Genomic DNA, 25,597 nt, shown 5'->3' with positions numbered 1-25,597 from the left:
AACACTGTATGGAGGAGAAGGATGAAGGAAGCTGGCGCAACTCTACGGCAAGCCAAGTATTCGGAAGGTCGCCAAGGCTGGCCGAATTCGGTGGGCCGGACACGTCGCGAGAATGCCGGACGCGCTGGATGCGCGCCAACCGAACCAGACTATCAATCCGGTGAAGTTGGTGTTCAATTCGGAGCCGGTTGGAACGCGGCGGAGGGGGGCGCAACGTGCAAGGTGGTTGAACCAGGTGGAGGAAGATCTGGAAAGTGTGGGAGTTCCGCAGCGGAATTGGAGAGTAGCAGCCCAGGACCGAGTCCAGTGGCAGCGCATCTGGAGACAGCTCATGACCCGGAGGTTGTACGAGCAGTAAAAGTAAAGTAAGTAAAGTAAGTAAGTTGGCAGCTGTCCATACAAAAATAATATGTGAAAATTCAAAAATCTGTATCTTTTGAAGGAATTTTTTGATCGATTTGGTGTCTTCGGCAAAGTTGTAGGTATAGATATGGACTGCACTGAAAAAAAAATATACACGGTAAAAAAAATTTGGAGAATTTTTTATTTAACTTTTTATCACTAAAACTTGATTTGCAAAAAAACACTATTTTTTATTTTATTTTTTTGATATGTTTTAGAGGATATAAAATGCCAAATTTTCAGAAATTTCCAGAATGGGCAAAAAATCTTTGACCAAGTTATGATTTTTTGAATCAATACAGATTTTTTCAAAAAATCGAAATATTGGTCGCAAAAACTTTTCAACTTCATTTTTCGATGTAAAATCGAATTTGCAATCAAAAAGTACTCTAATGAATTTTTGATAAAGTGCACCGTTTTCAAGTTATAACCATTTTTAGGTAACTTATTTAAAAATAGTCGCAGTTTTTCATTTTTTTAAAATAGTGCCCATGTTTGCCCACTATTGAAAAACATATTTTTGAAGAGCTGAGAAAATTTTCTATATTTTGCTTTTTCGGACTTTGTTGATACGACCCTTAGTTGCTGAGATATTGCCATGCAAAGGTTAAAAAACAGGAAAATTGATGTTTTCTAAGTCTCACCCAAACAACTCACCATTTTCTAATGTCGATATTTCAGCAACTATAGGTCCGATTTACAATGTGAAATGTATTCGTGAAATTTTCCGATCTTTTGGAAAAAAATATTTTCAAAAATTTTAAATCAAGACTAACATTTCAAATGAGCGTAATATTGAATGTTTGGCCCGTTTGAAATGTTAGTCTTGATTTTAAATTTTTGTAAATATTTTTTCGAAAAGGTCGGAAAATTTCACGAATGATTCATGTTTTAACATTGTAAATCGGACCTATAGTTGCTGAAATATCGACATTAGAAAATGGTGAGTTGTTTGGGTGAGACTTAGAAAACATCAATTTTCCTGTTTTTTAACCTTTGCATGGCAATATCTCAGCAACTAAGGGTCGTATCAACAAAGTCCGAAAAAGCAAAATATAGAAAATTTTCTCAGCTCTTCAAAAATATGTTTTTCAATAGTGGGCAAACATGGGCACTATTTTAAAAAAATGAAAAACTGCGACTATTTTTAAATAAGTTACCTAAAAATGGTTATAACTTGAAAACGGTGCACTTTATCAAAAATTCATTCGAGTACTTTTTGATTGCAAATTCGATTTTACATCGAAAAATGAAGTTGAAAAGTTTTTGCGACCAATATTTCGATTTTTTGAAAAAATCTGTATTGATTCAAAAAATCATAACTTGGTCAAAGATTTTTTGCCCATTCTGGAAATTTCTGAAAATTTGGCATTTTATATCCTCTAAAACATATCAAAAAATAAAATAAAAAATAGTATTTTTTTTGCAAATCAAGTTTTAGTGATAAAAAGTTAAATAAAAAATTCACCAAAATTTTTTTACCGTGTATCATTTTTTTTTCAGTGCAGTCCATATCCATACCTAAAACTTTGCCGAAGACACCAAATCGATCAAAAAATTCCTTCAAAAGATACAGATTTTTGAATTTTCACATATTATTTTTGTATGGTCAGCTGCCAAATTTGTATGGAAAATAATATGGACAAACTAATGATGCAAAATGGCTTCTTTGGGCATGCCGAAGGCACCAAAAAAGTTTCAGCCGGATTAAAAAATACAAAAATTAAAATTAAAGAAAAAATACCGATTCCGTAGAGAACTGCTCATATATTATAAAAAAAAATTATAACGTAGTTTTTGATTGCAATTTAACATAAAAAAATGAGATCAAATAATTTTTAGTAAATTTTTTTTACAAAAATAACTGTTTAAAAAAGCATAACTCGTCTGTAACATTTTGGTCCATACTTCTGAATGATTTAAAAGATGCAGGATTTTGGGAAATAGAACTTTTGTGAATAAATTTAAATTTAATTAAAAAATCACCAAAATAATTGGTAAGTACCTTTTTTCTGAATAATTTTCATTAGTACCTACCTTAATCATAAAATTCCTTGAACAGTTACTGATTTTTGAATATTTACGTATCATTTTTGTATGAACAGCTGCCAAAATTGTAAGAAGATTTGTATGGGTGAAGGCTCCTACAAAGTTTAAGCCAAATAAAAAAAAATAAGTAAAATCCATTTCCGGGTTTGGTGGAGAATTTCAGATCGGTTAGTTTAAAAAAAAAGCTTTAGCCCATAATGGAGACTAACATTTTCATAAATTTGGTACTAGTACAGGTATTAGTTTAGGTCATCGCTAGAATTTTCAAGTTATTGTAGATCTAGTGAAAAAGTTGTTCCCGTTTTCGAAATTTTCGCAGAAAAACCAAGTTTTTATATCTCCCATTTTCGAGTATTTCACGTAACATCATCCGAGAAATCTCTATGGATCATAAACCGTCAAAACGGCATTTTAATGTTTCATACGACCTTTTCAAATGTTCGGCTGGAATTATCGGTCTCCAAACTATTTTTCCAAGACAAGTAAAATCGGTTAAAATTGCGTAAACCTATATTTTTTGAAAAAAAAAAGTGATTTCTGCGAAAATATACGAAAATGATAATTTTTCGGACCACACTAACACGGCGTAGGTCACTCTAACGGCCAAACTAAAAATTACGGTTGTAAGATTTAAATTTGCATCCATTTTTACCTTAAAATGGCCGTTACTTTTAACCCTTATATCGAAATTGACCAGTTAAAAATTAAAAAAAAAGTTTTTTAGAGCTCCAAAAGTGCCCTCAAGTGTCAAAAGTGTCGTTTCTTTAAAACGACATATATTGTAAAAACGTTACTTAATCTACCTTGAGGTGGTTGGTGCCTTCCTCACATTCATGTTGTAGTTTTGGTTGGTTTTACACATAAATTTAAGAGTTTTTTTTTATTTTTTTTATTAATTTTTTTTATAATTGTTGTTTTTAGAAGACTTTTTCATGTCATAACTTTAAAAGTACTTCATTAAACAGAATAAAATTTAATAGGGTCCTAGGGGACCCCAAAACGAACAGAATAAGGCAGATTCGGCCAAAGTCGGTTCAGCCAGTTCTAAGATAATCGTGTGGAAAAAAAACATGCCTACACACATCCCCATCCCCACAGACATTTGTTTAGAATTTGATTCTGAGTCGATAGGTATACGTGAAGGTATATCTAGGAGGTGTATTTGAGAAGTTCATTATTCGAGTGATTTTATAGCCTAGCCTCAGTGAGGTGAGGAAGGCAAAAATATTTGCAACGGCCTTAAAATTTAATTTCCAAAAACCTTGAACTGACATGGAATGTGCATGACCATAAATAACTAAATTGCGAAATTCAAGAGAATAACTGTGTTCATGTTTTAACTTTTTCTAACCCACTATCCACTATTCGCAGGCCTAGCCGCCGAGCACTTCTGGACGTCCGGCACCGATCTGGCCGAGGAGGGCAGCTTCTTCTGGATCTCGAACGGGCGGCCGCTCTCCTTCACCAACTGGAACGCCGGCGAGCCGAACAACTTCCGCTACGAGAACGGCGAGGAGGAGCACTGCCTGGAGCTGTGGAACCGGGACGGGAAGGGCCTCAAGTGGAACGACACCCCGTGCAGCTTCGAGACGTACTTTATCTGTGAGGTTTAAGGCGGGGGAGGAATCGCTGATGGTGGGGCTGTTTTTTTTTGTATTGTTGGAAATTTGTGCGTGTGTCCCCATTTTTGTTTTGGAATTAAGGTCGAAACTTTTTTAAAAAATACTCATCGTTGTTAGTTTGGTTAGCATTCATAGACATCCATCGAACATTACTAATTCAAAGCAGATTGCATTGCCATGAGTCCATCAGACCATCAGCACCTTTGAATGCCCCGATCATTCAATTTGTTTTCGTATTTGTTTAAGTGTTCAAACAGTCTGAGCCAATTTCAAAGAAACAAGTCTGTTCAAATCTTTTAATTTGTAAGAAGTTTACACCTAACTTAAAGTACCATATCGTTTAACGTGTTGTGACAAAAGTATGTTTTAAAGGAACAAAAGTTACAAAACATCTACCATTAAAAAAGAAGAAATTATTTATCTAGCAAGAATATTAAGCTCAAACAAAGAATATTCCTCTCTTACAGAATGTTACGACAGTGAAGAGAGTAGCATCTAGCGACTAGTGGAGCAAGTTTTAGTTTTGTATAGCGTTAAGGGAAATGAGAATTGATTGTAAATATCCTTTACTGTCTTTTGTGTTGCCGGCCAGAGTGTAATAAAGAGATTAAGTCATCAATAAAACAAACAAAACAGTAGTTCTTCGAAAGCTCGTTTTACTTCCAAACTTCACACAGCACTTGTCGCTTTCCCTTGCAGTTTGCATCAATCCAGAAGGCTTGCTTGTTGCCCAACACGGCCACACAATGTTCGTTGTTATTCACGTTGTTGGGCTCATTTTGGCGCCAATGTGTGAATGTGATCCCCCTCCCACTGAACTGCCACTTAAAGTCCCGGCTAACCCCCAAATCGTTCGCCCCAATCCAGTACTGCTTCAGCCGGGCAACTCCGTTGGCATCGGGTTCCATTCCTGAAAAAAATTGAAACCCTTTGAAACAATTCTTGAACCAATCTCAAACTTTCAAACCTCCTTTCGCCACAATTTCCTTAACCTTGGCCTGATCCTGACCGGACCGAATTTCAGCCAAGTGTTGACCAATTGATCGGCAGTAGTCGCCAGCTTGGAACCAGTTCATCTTCTGTTCCAGCCCGAAATCCGAGGCATGGAAGTATTTCTGCTTGCCGCCTCCTCCAACCGCTGCAGGACGTTCCGTGACCGGTTGCAGGCCACAATTTGTCACGATAAAGTCCTGGAAGGCCGAAACCTTCGTGAATCCCGTGTAGTCCTTCGTGCTGCACAGGTTGGTGTTCGAATCGCGGGCTGCGGTGAACGACACCACCCCGATCAGGAACCACTGGCCGTTGCGGTTGACGTACATGCCGCCGCCACTGTCGCCGTTGCACACGTTGGTGCCTAGAAGGGGTTTATGAAATGTATTAAATTTAATTAATCTTTAAGTTATCTGTCACTGCATGGAGAAAGTTAGTTCCCAAAATCGTGAACAAGTGTTCATAAAATTGCGAATCATGAACAAAGTGTTCAATTTCCATGGTACGTTTTTGGTTCCAAATTTCATGTTCACGAATTTGGGAAACTGCTTTTTACGCGGTGGCGTTACGCTTTTTGCTTCATAGATTTCTCTTAAACCATACAATATGTTTGCAAGCTTCAAAAAGCGTGTTGTAGATCTGAACAAAACCTACAAATGAGCAACTCTCTACGAAATCGGCTGATTTCGACCATTTTTATTTTTTGTATTTTTTGATTTGACTCAAACTTTGTGGGGGCCTTCCCTATGACCAAATAAGCTATTTTGCGTCATTGGTTCACCCATACAAGTCTCCATACAATTTTGGCTGCTGTCCATACAAAAATGGTATGTAAATATTCAAACAACTGTAACTTTTGAGTGAATTTTCTGATCAATTTGGTGTCTTCGGCAAAGTTGTAGGTATTGTTGAGGACTTTTGAGAAAAAGAATAGGTAAACTGAAAAAAAAATTGCAGATTTTTTTATCAACTTTTTTTTTTACTAAAACTCAATTTCCCAAAATACGTATTTTTTGATTTTCGAGATTTTTTTATATGTTTTAGGGGACAAAAATCTGCAACTTTTGAGCCATAGAGAAACATGGTCAAAAAATCTGCCGCTGAGTTGCAAATTTTTGAAAAATAGTGATTTTTGGAAAAAATTAAGTATCATGCAAAAACAAGTTCGACATTATTTTTTAATGCAAAATTGAATTTGCAATCGAAAAGTACTTTACAGATTTTTTGATAAAGGGCTCCGTTTTCAAGATATAGCCACCGAAAGTTTGATTTTAGCGAAATATTTGCAGTTTTTCAATTTTTAAAAATAGTGACACAGCTCACTCCGTGCACGCACGAGAGCATGCAGCTAGTGCTCAGTGCTCCATCGTTTTTTCGATTTTTTTCGCCGTAATTGATTGTGGTTACCCGCGAGTTTGCTTCTCCAGCATGCCAAAGGCCGGCCGTGGCCGTGGCAGTTCGAGTGCGGCCTCGAAAAACCCGCGAAGTTCGTCTACCGGCCGTGTGCAAAAAGGTAAACAAACCAACGCCGTGTCGGCCGCCATCGCGCAGGGGAGCGTCAGCGCTGAAGGCATCGACAAAAAGTTACTACATCCTGGATATGTCCCAAGATCACCAGTGCGAACCCGTTCCGGTACTTCCGGTGCCACGACCAGTGGCACATCAACATCCGCCAACATCCCCATCAGGAACGAGTTCCAGATGCTGAGCGACGACGAAGAAAATAACAACTCTGACGGTAGCAGCACTACCGACGACGACGCTGACGATGATGGTCGTGCACGGAAAAAAGTGCCGACGTCAAAAAAGAACAACTCTCCAGCGGAACGTAGACCACCTCCAATTTTTGTTTTGGACACGTTAGCGGACGATGTTGACGAGTTGCTGGAAGGCCTCGGATATTGTCTGAAAATCGGTAAGTCGGCAGTGCAAGTGATCACACTGACCAAAAAGAATTTCGACCTGGTGTTTGAAGAATTGAAGCGTAGCAACTTCAACTTCTACACATTCAACCCCGAGAAGCCCCCTGTTAAGGTTGTCTTGCAGGGTTATCAAGACCGTCCGATCGCCGACCTGAAGGGTCACCTTTCAAACGCCGGAATAAAACCGCGGGAGATTAAAGTGCTCTCGCGCAAGACAACGGTAACAGGTACACACACACTGTACCTGTTGTACTTCGACCGCGGCACCGTCAAGATCCAAGACCTGCGGCGGACTAAAACGTTGGACGGTTTTTGGGTAAACTGGCGGTTTTACACCAAGAACCCGACGGACGTAGCGCAATGCCACCGTTGCCAGAAATTCGGCCACGGCTCGCGGAACTGCAACCTCCGGCCCCGCTGCGTGAAGTGCGGTGAGTCACACCTCTCGGAGGCGTGCGCACTGCCACGAAAGGCGGACTTGGGGGACAAGGCAGAACAAACCAAGCCGCGCGTAAAGTGCGCGAACTGTGACGGCAACCATACCGGCAATTACCGCGGATGCGTCGCGCGCAAGGCCTACCTCGAGGAGCAGGAAAAGAGAAAAAAGAAAGCGTCCCACCCTCCTCAGCGAAGTACGAGCGCAGCCGTTCCTGCAGCTGGACAGCGTACGGTTCCAGCGAAAAACTCAGCGTTCCCTCCTGGTTGGGGGCGTTCGTTCGCCAGCGTGGTCGCTGCCGGTAGCGGCAGTACGGCCCAGCAAGAAGTCACCGGGGAAGATCTCTTCACCCTGCCGGAGTTCTTTGCTCTCGCGGGGGAGATGATGACGCGGTTTCGGAGCTGCCGGAACAAGGCAGAACAATTCCTGGCCCTTGGGGAACTGATGATCAAACACATCTACAAAGGATAAATTTTCTGTGATCTAGTATTAAGCTTTCTCTTCCTCTATCCCCTTTCCTTTGCAATTTCTGTAAGTTTTTTTTTATAGTTTTTTCTTACTCTTGCTAGTGCCTTAGTTAAAGAAATAATTGTTCCTAAATGGATTATGATGCAACACACAGCTGTAAGGAACTCCAAAACTCTGTTATGCACTTCAAAATAACTCATTGTATCTTGATTATTCACCAATAAAACCGAATTGAATTGAATTAAAAAAAAATAGTGACTCATGGTGATGACCATTTCTAAAAATATTTTTTTTTAAAGGTTCAGAAAATTTGCTATAAAATTGTCTAAGAGACATTGAAGATTGGACCTCGGGTTTCTGAGATAGAACCGCTTTAAAAAAAAGAAACACGAAATTGAAGTTTTCTTAATCTCACCAAAATAACCCACCATTTTGTAATGACGATATCTCAGCAACTAATGGTCCGATTATCAATGTTAATACATGAAAAATTCGTGAAATTTTCCGATCTTTTCGAAAAAAATACTTTTTAAATCAAGAATAATTTTTTAAAAGGGCCAAACATTGAATACTACGCTCATTTAAAATGCTGATTTAATTTTTTTCAAAATATTTTTTTCGAAAAGATCGGAAAATTTCACGAATGTTTCATGTATTAACATTGAAAATCGGACCATTAGTTGCTGAGATATCGTCATTAGAAAATGGTGGGTTGTTTTGGTGAGATTAAGAAAACTTCAATTTTCGTGTTTCTTTTTCTTAAAGCGGCTCTATCTCAGCAACCCGAGGTCCAATCTTTAATGTCTCTTAGACAATTTTATAGCAAATTTTCTGAACCTTTCAAAAAAAATATTTAGAAATGGTCACTCATGGTCACTATTTTTAAAAATTGAAAAACTGCAAATATTTCGCTAAAATCAAACTTTCGGTGGCTATATCTTGAAAACGGAGCCCTTTATCAAAAAATCTGTAAAGTACTTTTCGATTGTAATTTCAATAAAAAATAATGTCAAAGTTGTTTTTGCATGAAACTTCGTTTTTTTTCCAAAAATCACTATTTTTTCAAAAATTCATAACTCGGCGGCAGATTTTTTGACCATGTTTCTCTATGGCTCAAAAGTTGCGGATTTTTGTCTCCTAAAACATATCAAAAAATCTCGAAAATCAAAAAATACGTATTTTGGGAAGTTGAGTTTAAGTGAAAAAAAAGTTGATAAAAAAATCTGCAATTTTTTTTCCGTGTACCTATTTTTTTCTCAAAAGTCCTCAACAATACCTACAACTTTGCCGAAAACACCAAAATGATCAGAAAATTAGCTCAAAAGTTACAGCTGTTTGAATATTTACATACCATTTTTGTATGGACAGCAGCCAAAATTGTATGGAGACTTGTAAGGGTGAACCAATGACGCAAAATAGCTTATTTGGTCATAGGGAAGGCCCCCACAAAGTTTGAGCCAATTCAAAAAATACAAATAAAATCCATTTCCGGTTTTGGTAGAGAATTGCTCAAATTCTTTTTAAAACATTGCAAAAATGTTGCGTCGTTCCAGAGAAATCGACAGATTAGAAAAAAGTAACGCATCGCGTTAAAAGAGGTCGCACTGTCCTTGGTTTACAACTATAAATCAGGTTGCTGAACTTTAAAATATTTTGTTTTTGTTTAATTTGATTTACAGTACCGCAAATATTTTTTATTCGTTTCGTCTGAATTTGGTTATTTTGTCTTTCTCACTCAGATAAGGCTATAATAATCCTGATCTGGAAAAGATTTTTTTTTATAAAAAAAAGCTCGGATACTCATGGGATGTTATACATCGGTAGTTAGGTAATCAAAAGACCTTTCCAACGAGTCCAAAACTAAAAGATCTGGCAACCCTGTCTCATGTTGTGACCACATAAGTGATAATTATGTACTTTTCAAAAGCTGGATCTCATTTAATTGTTTGTAAACTATGCCCGGATCCATCACCCGACCAAGTTAGGTAATCGAAAGCCTTTTCAAACGTACCAAAAAGTTTGAAGACTGGCAACTCTGTCTGAAATAATGACCACTTATGTGATATTTGAGTACTTTTTTATACCTGGATCAAAAAATCATGTCACCTATTGTTGTTAAAGAGTGAGGAAGGCACCAATCGCATGGGTGGATTAAGTTAGATTTTCAACTAATTATTGCAAAACAACCGTACCGTCATCTAGGACAAATCGGGTCATATGGGGCGAATTGGGACAGCTGTTTTAGCCTTTTTACTGCACAATATTTGGATATTTTTGACCGGCGTCGGATAGAACAGATACATAACAACAAAAATAGTGCCCCGTTTTCCAAATTTCAAGCTTTTACGTGCTCAAAAAACTGCTGTCCCTATTCAGACTGTAGTCCTGATTCGCCTCAGGTGACAGTACTTTAGTATGATGCATTTTAAAACACGTTTTTTCATTAAATTGTAGAGACATGTAATATATATTTATTTTTTTTATTTGTTGTATGTAGGACATTTCTGGTCGAATCTCAGAAAACCTCATTTTTTCTGTTTGGTTTTTCAATCAAAATATCTAATAGAATGTAACAAAAATGAGTTTTAGGCGGGTATTCAGGGGCTTGTTCCGGTGGGCGTACTGAGCCCAAATCCCAAATATGAGTTTGATTAGCTGTAAAAGGATCTGGCGCATTGTATTTTAACAATTATCCCTAATAAGGCAAATTAATAGAGATATATGCTGAATGCAAATTTTAATGCTTTAAAAATCTCCGCGAATAATGTACCGGGAATTCCCGGAATGGATGCACTTTTTTGAACATCAATGGCGTGTACGCCAGATTTAGAAGGCCAGAAAAAATATAATAAATTTAACATTAAAAAAATGTTTTAAAATGCATTTACTTGCAATTTCTGTAAGTTTTTTTTATAGTTTTTTCTTACTCCTGGCACTAGCTTAGTTAAAGACATAATTGTTCCTAAATGGATTATGATGCAACACACAGCTGTAAGGAACTCCAAAACTCTGTTATGCACTTCAAAATAACTCATTGTATCTTGATTATTCAACAATAAAACCGAATTGAATTGAATTGAAAATGCATTTACATCAGTCAAGTTGGTTTGCAATCATTAGTTTTCAAAATATCTAAGTATTAATACTTACTACTAATACTGCAAATATTTTTAAATGAGCCCAAACATGCTGAATTAAAATAATAAATGCAGGAAAAAGCATTTCAATTTGTTTTCAGTTGATTAGACTTCTATTACCATCAACATTTTGATGCTTTTGGGATTTTTTTTGTGGCTGATTATGATAGGTTGGGGGAGGCGAAATAAACTTTAAAAAATACAACGGCTTTACTGCGCGAAATCAAAGCTTTGAAAAAACTGCCAAAATTTAAATTAACCTTTTTTCTTTAAAAAAATTCCACTTCCTTAAGGGGTAACACAGATGTAGAGAATCAAAAATTTTCATAATGTAGATAATTTATTAAATCCACCATAAACACGACTTTCAATTACTTCTGAAAGTTTCATGAAGATATTTCATGATTATACTGAGTAAGAGACGATTTAAGCTCAAAATTTTGCCATGCGCAAAGCGAACTGTCAAACTTTGTAAGCGTTTTTCTCTGAACACCGAGTTGATTTACGGATGCCACGATATCTCGAGATGGAATGGACTAAATTGGCTGACATTTTGGGTGAAGACTCGCAAGAGATATTCCGTGTGCATGACGAAGCCCAATTTTTGAATTTTGTATTTTAAAAATATACAAAAATCAAAAACTGGCGATTTTTTAATTTTTTAATGCACACGGGACCGGTTTAACGAGGCTTCACCAAAATTGAGCCGATTTGATCAAAACAGTGTTGAGATTGCTTGGCCACCGTTTTTTTGAAATTGCTAACTTCGAATTACTATCCCAGCAATGATTCTACCAAATAACTTCATATTTATTGTGTTAATAGATGAAAATGTATATTTTGATGTCCTGAAAACAGATTTGAAAAAATGTGCTCAAAAAAACCTCTGACATTTTTGCCGATTTTCATGTATGTAACCCCTTAAACTTCGATGTTAAGCCACTAGTATGATTGTATACATGCCATTCTTGAATCCCGCGCAGAACATCCCGTCGTACAGGGTGCGCTCGAACAGTTCCGGGTTGCTCTCCAAACATTTGGTGTGCCCGACAACCGGCAACGTCGTTCCCTGCAGCGCATCCGACAATGCATCAAACTGCGTATAACCCCATCCGACGACCGTTCCACGAATAGAGCCATCGTTGTAATTGATCCCCGGGGGCTGCGGAAACACGCAGATCGGCTGGACGTAATCGGTAAACCTGGCCTGGGTCGCCAATCGTACGATGGCCAGATCATACTTGCTGGTTTTGGTCTGAAAGTCCTCGCACACAATCACCTGCTGTACGGCATGCTCCTGGACGGTGTCCCCGTACAGGTTCAGCTTGAACTTGCCCAGCTGGACGAACAAAGTGGCCGGGCTCGTGACCAGCCCGTTGACCGGATCCGTCACGCAATGGGCCGCCGTGATGACACTCAGCTCGTTCACCAGCGATCCTCCACAGATGTAGGACTTTTGAAATCCGGTCGTCATGAAAATGCCCGCATGCCACGGGAACTCACCCGGGTTCGTCGTGTATCCGTGGGTTACCAGCTGCTGCAGTTTGATCTGCCGGCGGCCACAGCTCGGCGGTGCAACGTTGGCGTTACATTGCACACAGATGATGACAAATAAGATCGATTTTAGAACAAACGCTGAATTCATCTCGTTGTGTCAGCACTGCTAGTTGGTGACTGAGTAAACATCTTCAGCATCCGTCTTTGCGGGACACACGTCATTCTGGCCCAAAACAACGAAACCAGTTTTGGACAGCTGCGAAATTTATCATCTGATTAGAGAAGCGGAAGGCAGTTTGGAGGATCAAAAAAAGGCAGTCATAAGTGGTGAATCCCAAAAACGAGCAACTAAAATGAATAACACCATCATGAAGATTTTGTATAAATTCAGGCGTTTGACCCTTCACTCTTGACTCGCGTTGGAAGCAGTAATATAATATTAAAATTTTTGGTCAATAATCAAATTCAACTAATTTGATTTATTTTTTAATTGGAAATCAGTCTATAGCTCGATGGCTCTATACTCTCTAAATGGGAATCCAAGTGAGCTTAGTACATAAGAGCACAGAGGCATGATTTTATTTTAAACACAAATTGAGTCGCGATTTTAATCAGTTCTTGAAAATGATTTTATTTCATGCAAACAGAAGAGAATTATTTATCTCAAAAAATCTTCACCACACCATCAAACCTTAATCTTCACAAATATAATAGAGTGGCGTGCAACAGTTGACATCGTTCCAGGTCCACTTCCCGTACCGTCCAACTTCGATGCACCGATCGTACACATTATCCGGCTGGCCAAGGTGCCAATTGGTGTACCCGGCTACCTTGGCGTTATTTCTCGACACCCAAACCCAGTTCTTATTATCTCCGTTCGTGTCTATCCCGGCAATGTAATAGATGGACTTTCGAGGAACCTTGTCCAGCGTCTCCTGTAGCAGGTTCGCTTCTTCCTGCGAGGTTACCGTTGCCAACCGTTGGCCATACCGGAGGCAAGCATTCCACGCACCGAGAAAGTCCACGTGCTTATCGTAATGCACGTAGTATCGTTTCACCAGGTTGGGACCAGGGTCCATAATTTCGAACGAATCTGAAAAGGTTGAACTCTTGAAGGATTTAGTTTATTGATTTTTTTTTGAAATACTCACAATCGATGTTGTTGAGGACCGAGGCACAAATAGATAACTTAATGATAAAACAAAATAAAATTACTGAAGTTTTTGAAATCATCCTGCACACGTTGTAATCGAGCTGTTTCTCAGTCAAACAATCTCAAGAAAATGATTTCGTGTGTTGTTTTGAAGAAGTGTTCGTTCGGTTGTTGATAATGACAAAAGTTCAAGATTATTCGGATGGCTTAAACTTGACCTTATTTTCACCAGTTGAATGGACGTCATCTTTTAAAATAACACAATAGCTAAGAAAACACTCCAACTTATTTTATCAAAACAACTAAACTTCTTCATCATTTCCGCACAAATTTTCCACCTCTTCGCAAATGTAATGCAAATGCGTGCAACAGCTGATATCGTTCCAAGTAATTCCCCCGAACCGGCCAATCTCCAGACAGCGTTCGCCGTGAAGATCCGGCAGTCCCGTGTACCAGTTCGAGTATCCAGTGATCTCCGTATTCGACGGAAACCACACCCACTTCCCATTATATCCCGTATCGTACCCAGCGACGTAGAAGATCGACGTTCGGGCCGTTTTGGCAATGGCCTGCTTCAGCAACCGGGCGTCGTCCTCCGAGGTGATGGTGGCCAACCGTTGGCCAAAACTGTGACAGGCGCTCCATGCTCCCAGAAAGTCCACGTACCGGTCGTAGTACACGTGGAAGCTTTTGCGTCGGCGGTCACAGGAATCAACCGAGTTTATTATAAATGTACAAACTATTACGATCAACAGTATTTTGACGTTCATTTTTGGAACCATTTTGACGACACGAAGAACGCCGAGTGACTAGCTCAATGTGATGAGTCCCAAATTGTGTTATTCTTATCTCGCTTCTACGAAAATCGAAGGTTAGCGTTCTTTATTCGAATTACTACAAAGACATCCGTCATTGTTGAATCGGCTGTCGTATATTAACAAAATATATAAGGGTGAAACGGGAAGGCACCACCTTTTCTGGTCCGATAAAAAAAAGTTTTCACGTAGTTTGTAAACGACCCCTTTGAACTTTCATAATCACTCTAACGCTCTGGTAGTATTATTCACCCTATATCTTATAACTTTTGGTAGAATTGACCAAATTAGATGCTTTCGGTTGCAAAACATCCAGATTTGTTTATATTTTTAACTGACAGAAGGCAAAAAAAATGTGTCTAATTTTACCGGAAATATTCCAGATTCCGTTGAGGTACCTCGGTCCTCATGTGTGGGTCAAGACCTGGAATAAGATGATTATCAAAAAATCCGACAGATTTGTTTACGATTTTAATGGGTTTTAACATGCATTTCCTTAGCTCGTCACACTTTCCCTACTCTTTGAACTGCTGTTCATATTCAGACTGTAGTCCAGACTCGCCCCAGCTAATAATTTCATCGATTGTACATTTGAAAAAAATAATAAATTGAAGTTTTCATGTGTTGGGTGAAAATGTATTTTTTTGTAAAAATGAATATTTTTTAAAAAGTTATGCTTGTACTTGTCAGTATAAGCCAGAGGTGGCCAGAGTATGGCCCACGGGCCAAATGTGGCCCGCGAGGTGATTTTTTGTGGCTCGCGGACCCATTTTGAATGATCATTTAAAATGACTCTTTGGACCACCTGTAAAGTTATTTTTAAACTCTTAAAATTATGGTTTAGTGAACATTTTAAGTTTTAGTTAAAATGTAACAATTTATAACGAATATTTTGTTGAAAATTCCAACTTATTGAAACAATTTCACATGTGTGAATGTAATTGAAGACAGTAAATTCGTCAAAAACTTCTTTTTTTTTGGAAATGTGTTATTAAACGTTCAAATTTGACTAATGTAAAAAACTGTAAAGACAGCAAAAATATATTTATTCCATATGAATTGATGAGTCACGAAGCAACATTTTTATAAAAAGAACCCAAACTTTTTTTAAACTTATAAACCGTCCACCTCGGGATTCGAACTCATGGCATTTGGGTTACGAATTGAGTACGTAACATCTGATTCAGGCTGACCGAAACTCTTTTTGTAACGATTTATAATTTAGTTGCAATTTATTTCAAAATTAAATTACCTCATTTTCATAAATTTGCATAAACTCATTTAAAATATTTTTTATAGAAAAAGGTTATGTAAAAATCAAGGTAAATATACAAGTTAAAGAACATTTTTCTCATTCATATGATTTGTTCAACAACGTATGTCTATAGTCACCATAAAATATCAATCATCCTTTACCCAAATCCAAACTGTAGAGTTGTTTGTTTACAACCTTATTGTGTAACGTTATCTGTTGGGTAAAGTATGTAAATTTTAATATTTTTGCCATTTTTTATTTCTTTTATTTCAAAAATTGAATAAAACTGTAGAAAGAAAAATCATTTTTTGTTCTCTTATATTTAAATGACGAATATGTTCAAAAAAATTCTTACAATGATATGAATTTTACAATTTTTCTAGTTTCAAATATCATTTTTTTATTACACAATTTGTTAACATTTGGGCCGCAAGCATATATGAGCTTAAAATTTGGTCCGCCACTCTAAAACCACAGACAACAGACGTAGCAGCTAGAACAAAATAATTTGAAAATCGTGTGTAAAAACATGGCGGGTGATACACTAACGCCATCTCGTAGTCTATTGCCACTTGCAAGAATAAGCCTGAATGTAGACTGCAGTGCACCACAGTTTTTGCAGGAGCCGTATTCTTATTCTCACCAACTTGATTCGATGATGATATTTTTAAAAAAACATTTTTTTTGCTCTGAAATTTACTTAAAGTTATCCAAAGCTATACTGGGACATTCCAAAACTATTTTCGATCTACACATCAATTTTCTCGACTAAAAGAGGCATGCAACTTTTGATGAGAATGAGAATACGCCCAACCACGTGCTTTTCAATTTTGTTGTTTACGTTCGGTAGCAGCGCGGGAAAGTTGTCAAATCTCCTCTGCGACGACAGCGCCACAAACGGCTTGCCATTCTCGATAAAACCGTTGCATGTTTTTACACAAGGTGGTGATCCAGCCAAAACGTCTGTTGTCTGTGCTAAAACTTTGAGCACCCTTGGTATAAGCTGTGCATAGTATGTATAAATTGCGTACGCTCAAATTATTTAAAAAATTCAAATGATGATTATTTTTTGGGCACCATTGGTCTAAATAGTGTAGAAACTTGTTTATTCTTTTATTTTTATTCATTTCAATATGTCGACGTGCTATCTTGTCAAATGTCGCTTTTTGACGTTCCGAGCAAAACACATTTTAATGTGTGAGCTTAAATAAACAAATATTAGGGCACGCCATGTTAACAATAACATACACGTTTTGATGGGTGTTGTTGAAAACATGCATTGCCCCGAAGTTTGGTTGGATTTGGTTGCCTGAATTCCTAGTTATAATTAATAATGTTTACAGTAGTCACTTACACAACTTTCAGGGTGTGTCAAGATAGCGCAACATGATTGAAACTACCTCAGGATTGAAATCGAATTTTAGGGATCTATGCACGTGCTACAATATAGCACGACAACGACGTTGTGGAATACTGTAACTCCCAAGCGACTTTTTCTGTCTCATGAATACTTGTAGAGATTGATTTGTTTCATTCGGATCACTGTATAAATGTGCTGATAAGGTTAAGGTGTATGTTTTCAAATATGTTTGATTTGATTTAAACTTTGCTTGTAACAATTTTGATAACTCCTGATACATTAATACACTTAAAGCTATGTACAAGTATTGCCTTTCATGAAATCATCTCGCTTTAGCTCAAATTGGGGAATCCCATTGAAAAATACTACTATCATCTGTAAAGCACGGCTGTTCGGCTGTTTACTTCAAAGCAAAGCAACTCAGTCTTGAGCTGTGTTCGTGGAGGTTCAACCATAATTATAAAGTCATGCATTCATTGCAAATTGAAACTCTACTTTTGATATGTTTTGTATGTTCTGCTGCTTCAGAAATACTCGCAGGTCAAACTGTTAAGGGTAAGTTCATCAACTAGTTAACTCTATTTGTGTAGTTAAAATGTATTCTTTACAGACATTCTAACAAAGCACAAATGTCTATGCCCTTGTGGAAAAGACTGGGATGCCACGAAAGGATTTGTCGTTCCGTTTGAGGTAAGCTTCAGCACCTACAAGATGATCAAAATGGCTAAACATGTGGTTTATTCCCAGGAAGGCAATTGGTTCGAAGCAGTGTCCTACTGCGCTAGTCAGGGAATGTCTATGCTGCAACTGCGCGACAAGTTCGACAGCCAGGATCTGAAGCAATGGCTCGACGACCACGGGTATGGAGCGGGGCAAAACTTTTGGATCGGCGCCAACGACTTGGCCAAACCGGGGCTGTTTCGGTGGGGGCTGACGGCTAACGAGGTGACTTTTAGCAAGTGGGCCCGCGGAGAACCGAACTTTATTACCGTCCGAGGAGAAACCGAACACTGCGTCGAGCTGAATCCCAACACGATGGAGTGGAACGATTCGGGATGTTCGAAGCGGATGCACTTTATTTGTGAAACATTCTCGAATTAGATTTGCTTTAATAAAAAGCGTTTATTGACTAAAAACTAATCTTCACATATGAAGTGTTGAGCTAGGTGGCAGGAGATATCGTTCCAGGTCCACTTGGCAAAGCGTCCAATTTCCAGGCAACGCTCTTCCACAATGTCCGGTTGGCCAGCGTTCCAGTTGGTGTAACCGGTAAGTTTGGTAAAGTCGTGTGACACCCAAAACCAGCTCCTGTTGCCATCTCCCAGCTTCATGCCACCAATGTAGTAGATAGACTTCCGATGTACCTTGTCCAAGGTTTCCTCCAGCAAGGCTGCGTCCTCAGCAGATGTGACCGTTGCCAGTCGTTGGCCATTCCGGAGACAGGCGTTCCAAGCCCCAAGAAAGTCCACTCTTTGGTCGTGATAAACGTGGTAGCGTTTCACTGGACTTGGATTGAATCCACCATTGCCGCAGACACTGTCACCAGGAAATACGATTCGTTTTGCCTCAAGATCATTGGAGTCGAGTTCAGATGCACAGAAACTCAACGAGAGAATGAAACTTAGCAATACTAGCATTTTTGAAGCCATGCTGCACACTACTAGTTCAGTTGATACTCGTTGGCAAGGGGTTTCCAGCATCAAGGATTACTGACCAGTCTAAATGGAATTACCAGGATTACTGGCAATATGTCATGAATTACTTTGATTTCCCAGAATTACTTGGGATTTCCAGAAACCACGCAGAATTGCTCAAATTTATAAAAATAACTTGGAATTACTGCCTAGCTTCCAGCATATTGAGAATTGGATCGAATGACAGCTGTCAAATGCACAAAACCACGTGCTTGGCAATAGTACGTCCATTCCGGGAATTTCCGGCACAAAATTCCCGGGATTTTTATATGTTGTACGGGGAATTTCCGAAATTAAACAAAAATCATAATTTGGCCTGGAAATTACATTAGTATTACAATTAATAAGTTAAAACTTTTCTAAAATTTTACATAAATTGGTACCATTTTATTTGTTGTCATTTTTGATTTTAGACATCTTAAACCAATTTTCAAGCTTCAAAAATAAATATTTATAAGATACTTATTTAATTTGAATTAGAAATGTGGTGCATATAAAATTCAAAGCACAACAGAGAACAGCAAAAAATTGTTTAACACTGGAACGCCCAACGCATGTCCAACTTACACAGACGCCCAAGCCTCCCAAAAAAGGAGGAACAGTAACTTCAACTCACTGGTTCTCGGGCATTACTCTACCTTTTTTAAAACGACTTCCGCCGCGGAATTTTTGGCGATTTTTTTTTACATGCGAAAAAAAAAGTTGGAACGATGTTTTTGATCGCAAAAATTACAGATTTGATCGAATTAAGTTCTGCACAATTTTAGGATCATCTAGACATTCTTACAAATCACTGGAAAGAAGAATCATCTTGATTGGTTGAGTTATGCCCGAGAACCAGCGAGTTGAAGTTACCGTTCCAACTTTTTTGGAGCCTTGGGCGTTGGAATGTTAAGCTATCTAAAAACTGCTATCCTTGTTTAGATTGATATTAATAGTATTGAGCTAATTCTATAAATTTAAAGCTTGAAAAACATAACAAATATAAAGAAAACATAGATTTTATTACTTTTTCAAAAACTAAAAACTTCCCGGGAATAAATAAATATTTTTCCCGTTTTCCGGGAAACTCAAAACCTGGGAAAATTAGACGTCCTGCTTGGAAATCCTCGAACAAGTGGGTAAATATCAACATCATTTTGAAAACTGATTTTGGCGTTTGATTGCATTTAAAATTCAAAGCACAACAAAGAACAAAAAAAAAATCTTCAAAACTATCTAAAAGTGCTATCCCTGTTTAGATTGATTTTAATAGTATTGAGCTAGTAGTTTGATTTTAAAAACATAACTAATATAAAAAAAACATAGATTTTACGACGTTTCCAAAAAATTCCCGGGATAAAAAATATATTTTTCCGTTTTCCGGTAAACTCAAAACCCGGGCAAATTGGACGCCCTACTTGGAAATCATCGAATAATGTGGTAAACATCAACGTCAGTGTGACAACTGATTTTGACGTTTGAGTGTTTTTCATCCGAATACATTTGAATTAGAGAGCATCCAAATTGGCGGACATTTCGAATCCGCTCTGTACTTCTTACAACCATAAAAAGCATCAAGGAAAAGCAAAATGCATTCTGCCGATTTACCTTTAAAGAATTTCTAGTAGTTACTTGAGTTAATGGGAAATACACGAATTACTGAGTAACTATGGAATTACTCGAATTACTACGGAATTACTAGGAAATTCCAGAATTATAGGAATTATTGCAGAATTGCGGAGTAATTCTGGAATTACTGAATTACTTACGCAAAATCCGAATGATCCCGTACTAGCTGTAACTTTGGTTTCATACATGAAAATATTAATAGAATTATAAAAGGTTTATCGAAATTATCTTTTTAACAGTTATTTTTTATTATTTTCTGAAGTTTGTTTTCACAAACAAGAATCATGGAATTACCAGGATTACTGGGATTATTAGGAATTACCAGGATTACTCTGGAATTACTCAGTAAATCCGGAATTACAGAATTACTTGCTCAAATTCCAAGTAATTCCGGATTAGTGACCAGTCTGACACGATGCTGGAAACCCCTTGCTCGTTGGTAGAATAATCTCATCAGATTAGAATTCTTTCTTTTTGCCATTTTTACTTTGATCTGGGTGTACAATGTCACCTTTAACCTTAATCTATATAAAATCACGATAGTGTTCAATTGAAGTATAAAACAACCTTCTAGTGATAGCAATGCAGTACAACGCAGTGTTCTAAGCGCATCTGAAATGACCACATCTAGAGTCTTTAAAATCGTTCTAATACTTTTATACAGTTCAATATCCATCACCTCAGGGCAGTCACAAAAGCAGTACCACGTATATTACGACCGGCTCGTGAATTTCTACGGCGCGGTAAGTGCCTGTCACAGCTATGGTCAGCGGTTGGCCACCGTAACCTCGGCGGAGGACACCAGCCGTCTGCAGCAGGCCATCGCCAAAACGAGCCGTTCCGGGCTCTTTTTCACCGCTGGCTACGACTCTGGGCACAACGGAGAGTGGGTTTGGTTCCCGAATGCAACGAAATTTCCACCACCGGGTACAGCAATTGGCACTCGAGCCAACCGGATAACCACGAGGAGCGCTGTCTGGAGGTGGGCCGCTTCCCCGGGACCATGTGGAACGACATATCCTGTTCGGCGGCGCTGTTTTATATTTGCGAGGAGCAAGATTGAGACTGTTGCAGATGTTTTGTATATTCTTGTTCCACATTAAAAAATAAATCAAGCTTGAGTGTTTGTTTTGTTATTGACTTACATTAATTTGAAGTCCTGACATCTTCCCGAAAAAAATATATATTTGTTGTCTTACAGCACGATTAGAATCGAGTTTGCGATTAAAAAAAACATTTCGGGAATTCACGATATAATTTTAGATTAACCCGTACAAGCTAAACGTCTGAATGGAAGAATCGAAAAATCTTTAAAACTGCCGTATTTTTGACCTGTTTGACCAAATCCTTGACATCCGGTAGTCAAAAGAACGGGAAAGATCTCTAGTTTTCGATTCCGGGGAGAAATCCGAGTTTGGACCATTTTCACCGGAGTTATTCCGGATCGTAGTGGGCCGGCCGCATCCATACAGAAAATTAATTAAAATTGACAAAACTTACTGTAAATAAACAGAACATGCTCCAAAACATATTTGGATCAATGTTGGACCACCCTAGCAAGTGTGGCAACCGGTTCCGGTTCTGGCCACCCTCGGAACCGGTTCCACGAGTGGGTAAGACTATAACACATTACAAGTCACATTTTGCCTTCGTTGTGTTCGTAAAAATATACAAAAAAAAAAATATTCAGATACAGATCCCAAATAATAAACAGGCCTTGTATGGCCACTATGGCTTGACCCCCGGAACATCCGGAACACGGTTCCAGAGGACCATTTATACGAAACTTGCACATATAGCTTGCGACATGTCAAAAATCATGGTTTTGTATCGTAAAAGTCAACCAACCCACTGAAATAAAGTTTGGACACAATATGGCCACTATGGCTTGACCCCCGGAACATCCGGAACACGGTTCCAATAGACCATTTTTTGTAAACTGGCACATATGACTTGCGACATGTCAAAAATCATTGTTTTGCATCGCCAAATTCAACCAACCCACTGAAATAGAGTTTGGACACAATGTGGCCACTATGGCTTGACTCCCGGAACATCCGGAACACGGTTCCAGAGGACCATTTATACGAAACTTGCACACATAGCTTGCGACATGTCAAAAATCATGGTTTTGTATCGTAAAAGTCAACCAACCCACTGAAATAAAGTTTGGACACAATGTGGCCACTACTTCTTGACCCCCGGAACATCCGGAACACGGTTCCAGAGGACCATTTATACGAAACTTGCACATATAGCTTGCGACATGTCAAAAATCATGGTTTTGTATCGTAAAAGTCAACCAACCCACTGAAATAAAGTTTGGACACAATGTGGCCACTACTTCTTGACCCCCGGAACACGGTTCCAGAGGACCATTTATATGAAACTTGCACATATAGCTTGCGACATGTCAAAAATCATGGTTTTGTATCGTAAAAGTCAACCAACCCACTGAAATAAAGTTTGGACACAATGTGGCCACTATGGCTTGACCCACGGAACATCCGGAACACGGTTCCAATAGACCATTTTTTGTAAACTGGCACATATGACTTGCGACATGTCAAAAATCATTGTTTTGCATCGCCAAATTCAACCAACCCACTGAAATAAAGTTTGGACACAATGTGGCCACTATGGCTTGACCCCCGGAACATCCGGAACACGGTTCCAATAGACCATTTTTTGTAAACTGGCACATATGACTTGCGACATGTCAAAAATCATTGTTTTGCATCGCCAAATTCAACCAACCCACTGAAACAAAATTTGGACACAATGTGGCCACTATGGCTTGACCCCGGGTCATCCGGAACACGGTTCCAGTGGACCATATTTTGTAAACTGGCACATATAACTTGCGACATGTCAAAAATCATTGTTTTGCATCGCCAAATTCAACCAACCCACTGAAATAAAGTTTGGACACAATGTGGCCACTATGGCTTGACTCCCGGAACATCCGGAACACGGTTCCAGTGGACCGTGTATGTGTATATGTATATGTGGACGATACGTATGTGTTGAAAAAAAACACAACCGAGAAAGTGTGCTGAGCACGATCACTATTTGCCAACCTGACTACTACCTAAATAAATCCCAAAAATGTACGACAGTGTTTTGATTTTGGAAATAATGATGATGAAATAAATGGTTTGAAAAATGCATCAAAACCAAAGGCACAAGCTGTGCAAACTATTTGTATACATAATTCACGTGAACCGTGTTCCAGATGTTCCAGGGGTCAAGCCATAGTGGCCACATTATGTCCAAACTTTATTTGAGTGTGTTGATTGAATTTGGCGATGCAAAACCATGATTTTTGACATGTCGCAAGTTATATGTGCCAGTTTACAAAAAATGGTCCACTGGAACCGTGTTCCGGATGTTCCGGGAGTCAAGCCATAGTGGCCACATTGTGTCCAAACTTTATTTGAGTGTGTTGATTGAATTTGGCGATGCAAAACCATGATTTTTGACATGTCGCAAGTTATATGTGCCAGTTTACAAAATATGGTCCACTGGAACCGTGTTCCGGATGTTCCAGGGGTCAAGCCATAGTGGCCACATTGTGTCCAAACTTTATTTCAGTGGGTTGGTTGAATTTGGCGATGCAAAACCATGATTTTTGACATGTCGCAAGTCATATGTGCCAGTTTACAAAAAATGGTCTATTGGAACCGTGTTCCGGATGTTCCGGGGGTCAAGCCATAGTGGCCACATTGTGTCCAAACTTTATTTCAGTGGGTTGGTTGAATTTGGCGATGCAAAACCATGATTTTTGACATGTCGCAAGTTATATGTGCCAGTTTACAAAAAATGGTCTATTGGAACCGTGTTCCGGATGTTCCAGGGGTCAAGCCATAGTGGCCACATTGTGTCCAAACTTTATTTCAGTGGGTTGGTTGAATTTGGCGATGCAAAACCATGATTTTTGACATGTCGCAAGTTATATGTGCCAGTTTACAAAAAATGGTCCACTGGAACCGTGTTCCGGATGTTCCGGGAGTCAAGCCATAGTGGCCACATTGTGTCCAAACTTTATTTCAGTGGGTTGGTTGAATTTGGCGATGCAAAACAATGATTTTTGACATGTCGCAAGTCATATGTGCCAGTTTACAAAAAATGGTCTATTGGAACCGTGTTCCGGATGTTCCAGGGGTCAAGCCATAGTGGCCACATTATGTCCAAACTTTATTTGAGTGTGTTGATTGAATTTGGCGATGCAAAACCATGATTTTTGACATGTCGCAAGTTATATGTGCCAGTTTACAAAATATGGTCCACTGGAACCGTGTTCCGGATGTTCCGGGAGTCAAGCCATAGTGGCCACATTATGTCCAAACTTTATTTGAGTGTGTTGATTGAATTTGGCGATGCAAAACCATGATTTTTGACATGTCGCAAGTTATATGTGCCAGTTTACAAAAAATGGTCTATTGGAACCGTGTTCCGGATGTTCCGGGGGTCAAGCCATAGTGGCCACATTGTGTCCAAACTTTATTTCAGTGGGTTGGTTGACTTTTACGATACAAAACCATGATTTTTGACATGTCGCAAGTTATATGTGCCAGTTTACAAAAAATGGTCCACTGGAACCGTGTTCCGGATGTTCCGGGAGTCAAGCCATAGTGGCCACATTATGTCCAAACTTTATTTGAGTGTGTTGATTGAATTTGGCGATGCAAAACCATGATTTTTGACATGTCGCAAGTTATATGTGCCAGTTTACAAAATATGGTCCACTGGAACCGTGTTCCGGATGTTCCGGGAGTCAAGCCATAGTGGCCACATTGTGTCCAAACTTTATTTCAGTGGGTTGGTTGAATTTGGCGATGCAAAACAATGATTTTTGACATGTCGCAAGTCATATGTGCCAGTTTACAAAAAATGGTCTATTGGAACCGTGTTCCGGATGTTCCGGGGGTCAAGCCATAGTGGCCACATTGTGTCCAAACTTTATTTCAGTGGGTTGGTTGACTTTTACGATACAAAACCATGATTTTTGACATGTCGCAAGCTATATGTGCAAGTTTCGTATAAATGGTCCTCTGGAACCGTGTTCCGGATGTTCCGGGGGTCAAGCCATAGTGGCCATACAAGGCCTGTTTATTATTTGGGATCTGTATCTGAATATTTTTTTTTTGTATATTTTTACGAACACAACGAAGGCAAAATGTGAC

The 25,597-nt window shown here is 38.7% G+C and overlaps 4 protein-coding genes across 4 annotated transcripts in view; 1 reads left to right on the top strand and 3 right to left on the bottom strand.

The window, feature by feature from the left end:
- The window catches only part of LOC120429201 (uncharacterized), a 262,260-nt gene that overhangs the window by 13,148 nt on the left and 223,515 nt on the right, over positions 1 to 25,597 (bottom strand). The window lies entirely within an intron of this gene.
- Positions 4,710 to 12,729, bottom strand: LOC120430211 (chymotrypsinogen B-like). The gene is made up of 3 exons (XM_039595289.2): positions 11,990 to 12,729; positions 5,041 to 5,427; positions 4,710 to 4,983 (listed from the first exon to the last, which is right to left on the bottom strand). Exons 1-3 carry the CDS (start codon positions 12,669 to 12,671, stop codon positions 4,730 to 4,732), a joined length of 1,323 nt encoding a protein of 440 aa, XP_039451223.1. The 5' UTR covers positions 12,672 to 12,729; the 3' UTR covers positions 4,710 to 4,729.
- On the bottom strand, positions 12,988 to 14,497 carry LOC120430205 (macrophage mannose receptor 1-like). Its single transcript, XM_039595283.2, has 2 exons — positions 14,015 to 14,497; positions 12,988 to 13,632 (listed from the first exon to the last, which is right to left on the bottom strand). Exons 1-2 carry the CDS (start codon positions 14,456 to 14,458, stop codon positions 13,216 to 13,218), a joined length of 861 nt encoding a protein of 286 aa, XP_039451217.2. The 5' UTR covers positions 14,459 to 14,497; the 3' UTR covers positions 12,988 to 13,215.
- On the top strand, positions 17,553 to 18,242 carry LOC120430209 (C-type lectin mannose-binding isoform-like). Its single transcript, XM_039595287.2, has 3 exons — positions 17,553 to 17,661; positions 17,717 to 17,796; positions 17,854 to 18,242. The coding sequence occupies exons 1-3, from the start codon at positions 17,574 to 17,576 to the stop codon at positions 18,205 to 18,207; spliced, it is 522 nt and encodes a 173-aa protein (XP_039451221.1). The 5' UTR covers positions 17,553 to 17,573; the 3' UTR covers positions 18,208 to 18,242.

Source organism: Culex pipiens, chromosome 3, assembly GCF_016801865.2.
Source record: "Culex pipiens pallens isolate TS chromosome 3, TS_CPP_V2, whole genome shotgun sequence".
NCBI lineage: Eukaryota > Metazoa > Arthropoda > Insecta > Diptera > Culicidae > Culex > Culex pipiens.
This window is presented reverse-complemented; position numbering and strand designations above follow the sequence as displayed.

Coding starts and splice junctions, on each gene's coding strand:
- LOC120430211 (XM_039595289.2), bottom strand. CDS start 12,671: ATGAATTCAGCGTTTGTTCTAAAATCGATCTTATTTGTCATCATCTGT. Junction 5,428..11,989: donor CTGCGCGGGATTCAAGAATG/GCATGTATACAA, acceptor AACCCCTTCTAG/GCACCAACGTGTGCAACGGC. Junction 4,984..5,040: donor GGAAATTGTGGCGAAAGGAG/GTTTGAAAGTTT, acceptor AATTTTTTTCAG/GAATGGAACCCGATGCCAAC.
- LOC120430205 (XM_039595283.2), bottom strand. CDS start 14,458: ATGGTTCCAAAAATGAACGTCAAAATACTGTTGATCGTAATAGTTTGT. Junction 13,633..14,014: donor TGCATTACATTTGCGAAGAG/GTGGAAAATTTG, acceptor AAATCCTTCAAG/AGTTCAACCTTTTCAGATTC.
- LOC120430209 (XM_039595287.2), top strand. CDS start 17,574: ATGCATTCATTGCAAATTGAAACTCTACTTTTGATATGTTTTGTATGT. Junction 17,662..17,716: donor CGCAGGTCAAACTGTTAAGG/GTAAGTTCATCA, acceptor TATTCTTTACAG/ACATTCTAACAAAGCACAAA. Junction 17,797..17,853: donor GATTTGTCGTTCCGTTTGAG/GTAAGCTTCAGC, acceptor GTTTATTCCCAG/GAAGGCAATTGGTTCGAAGC.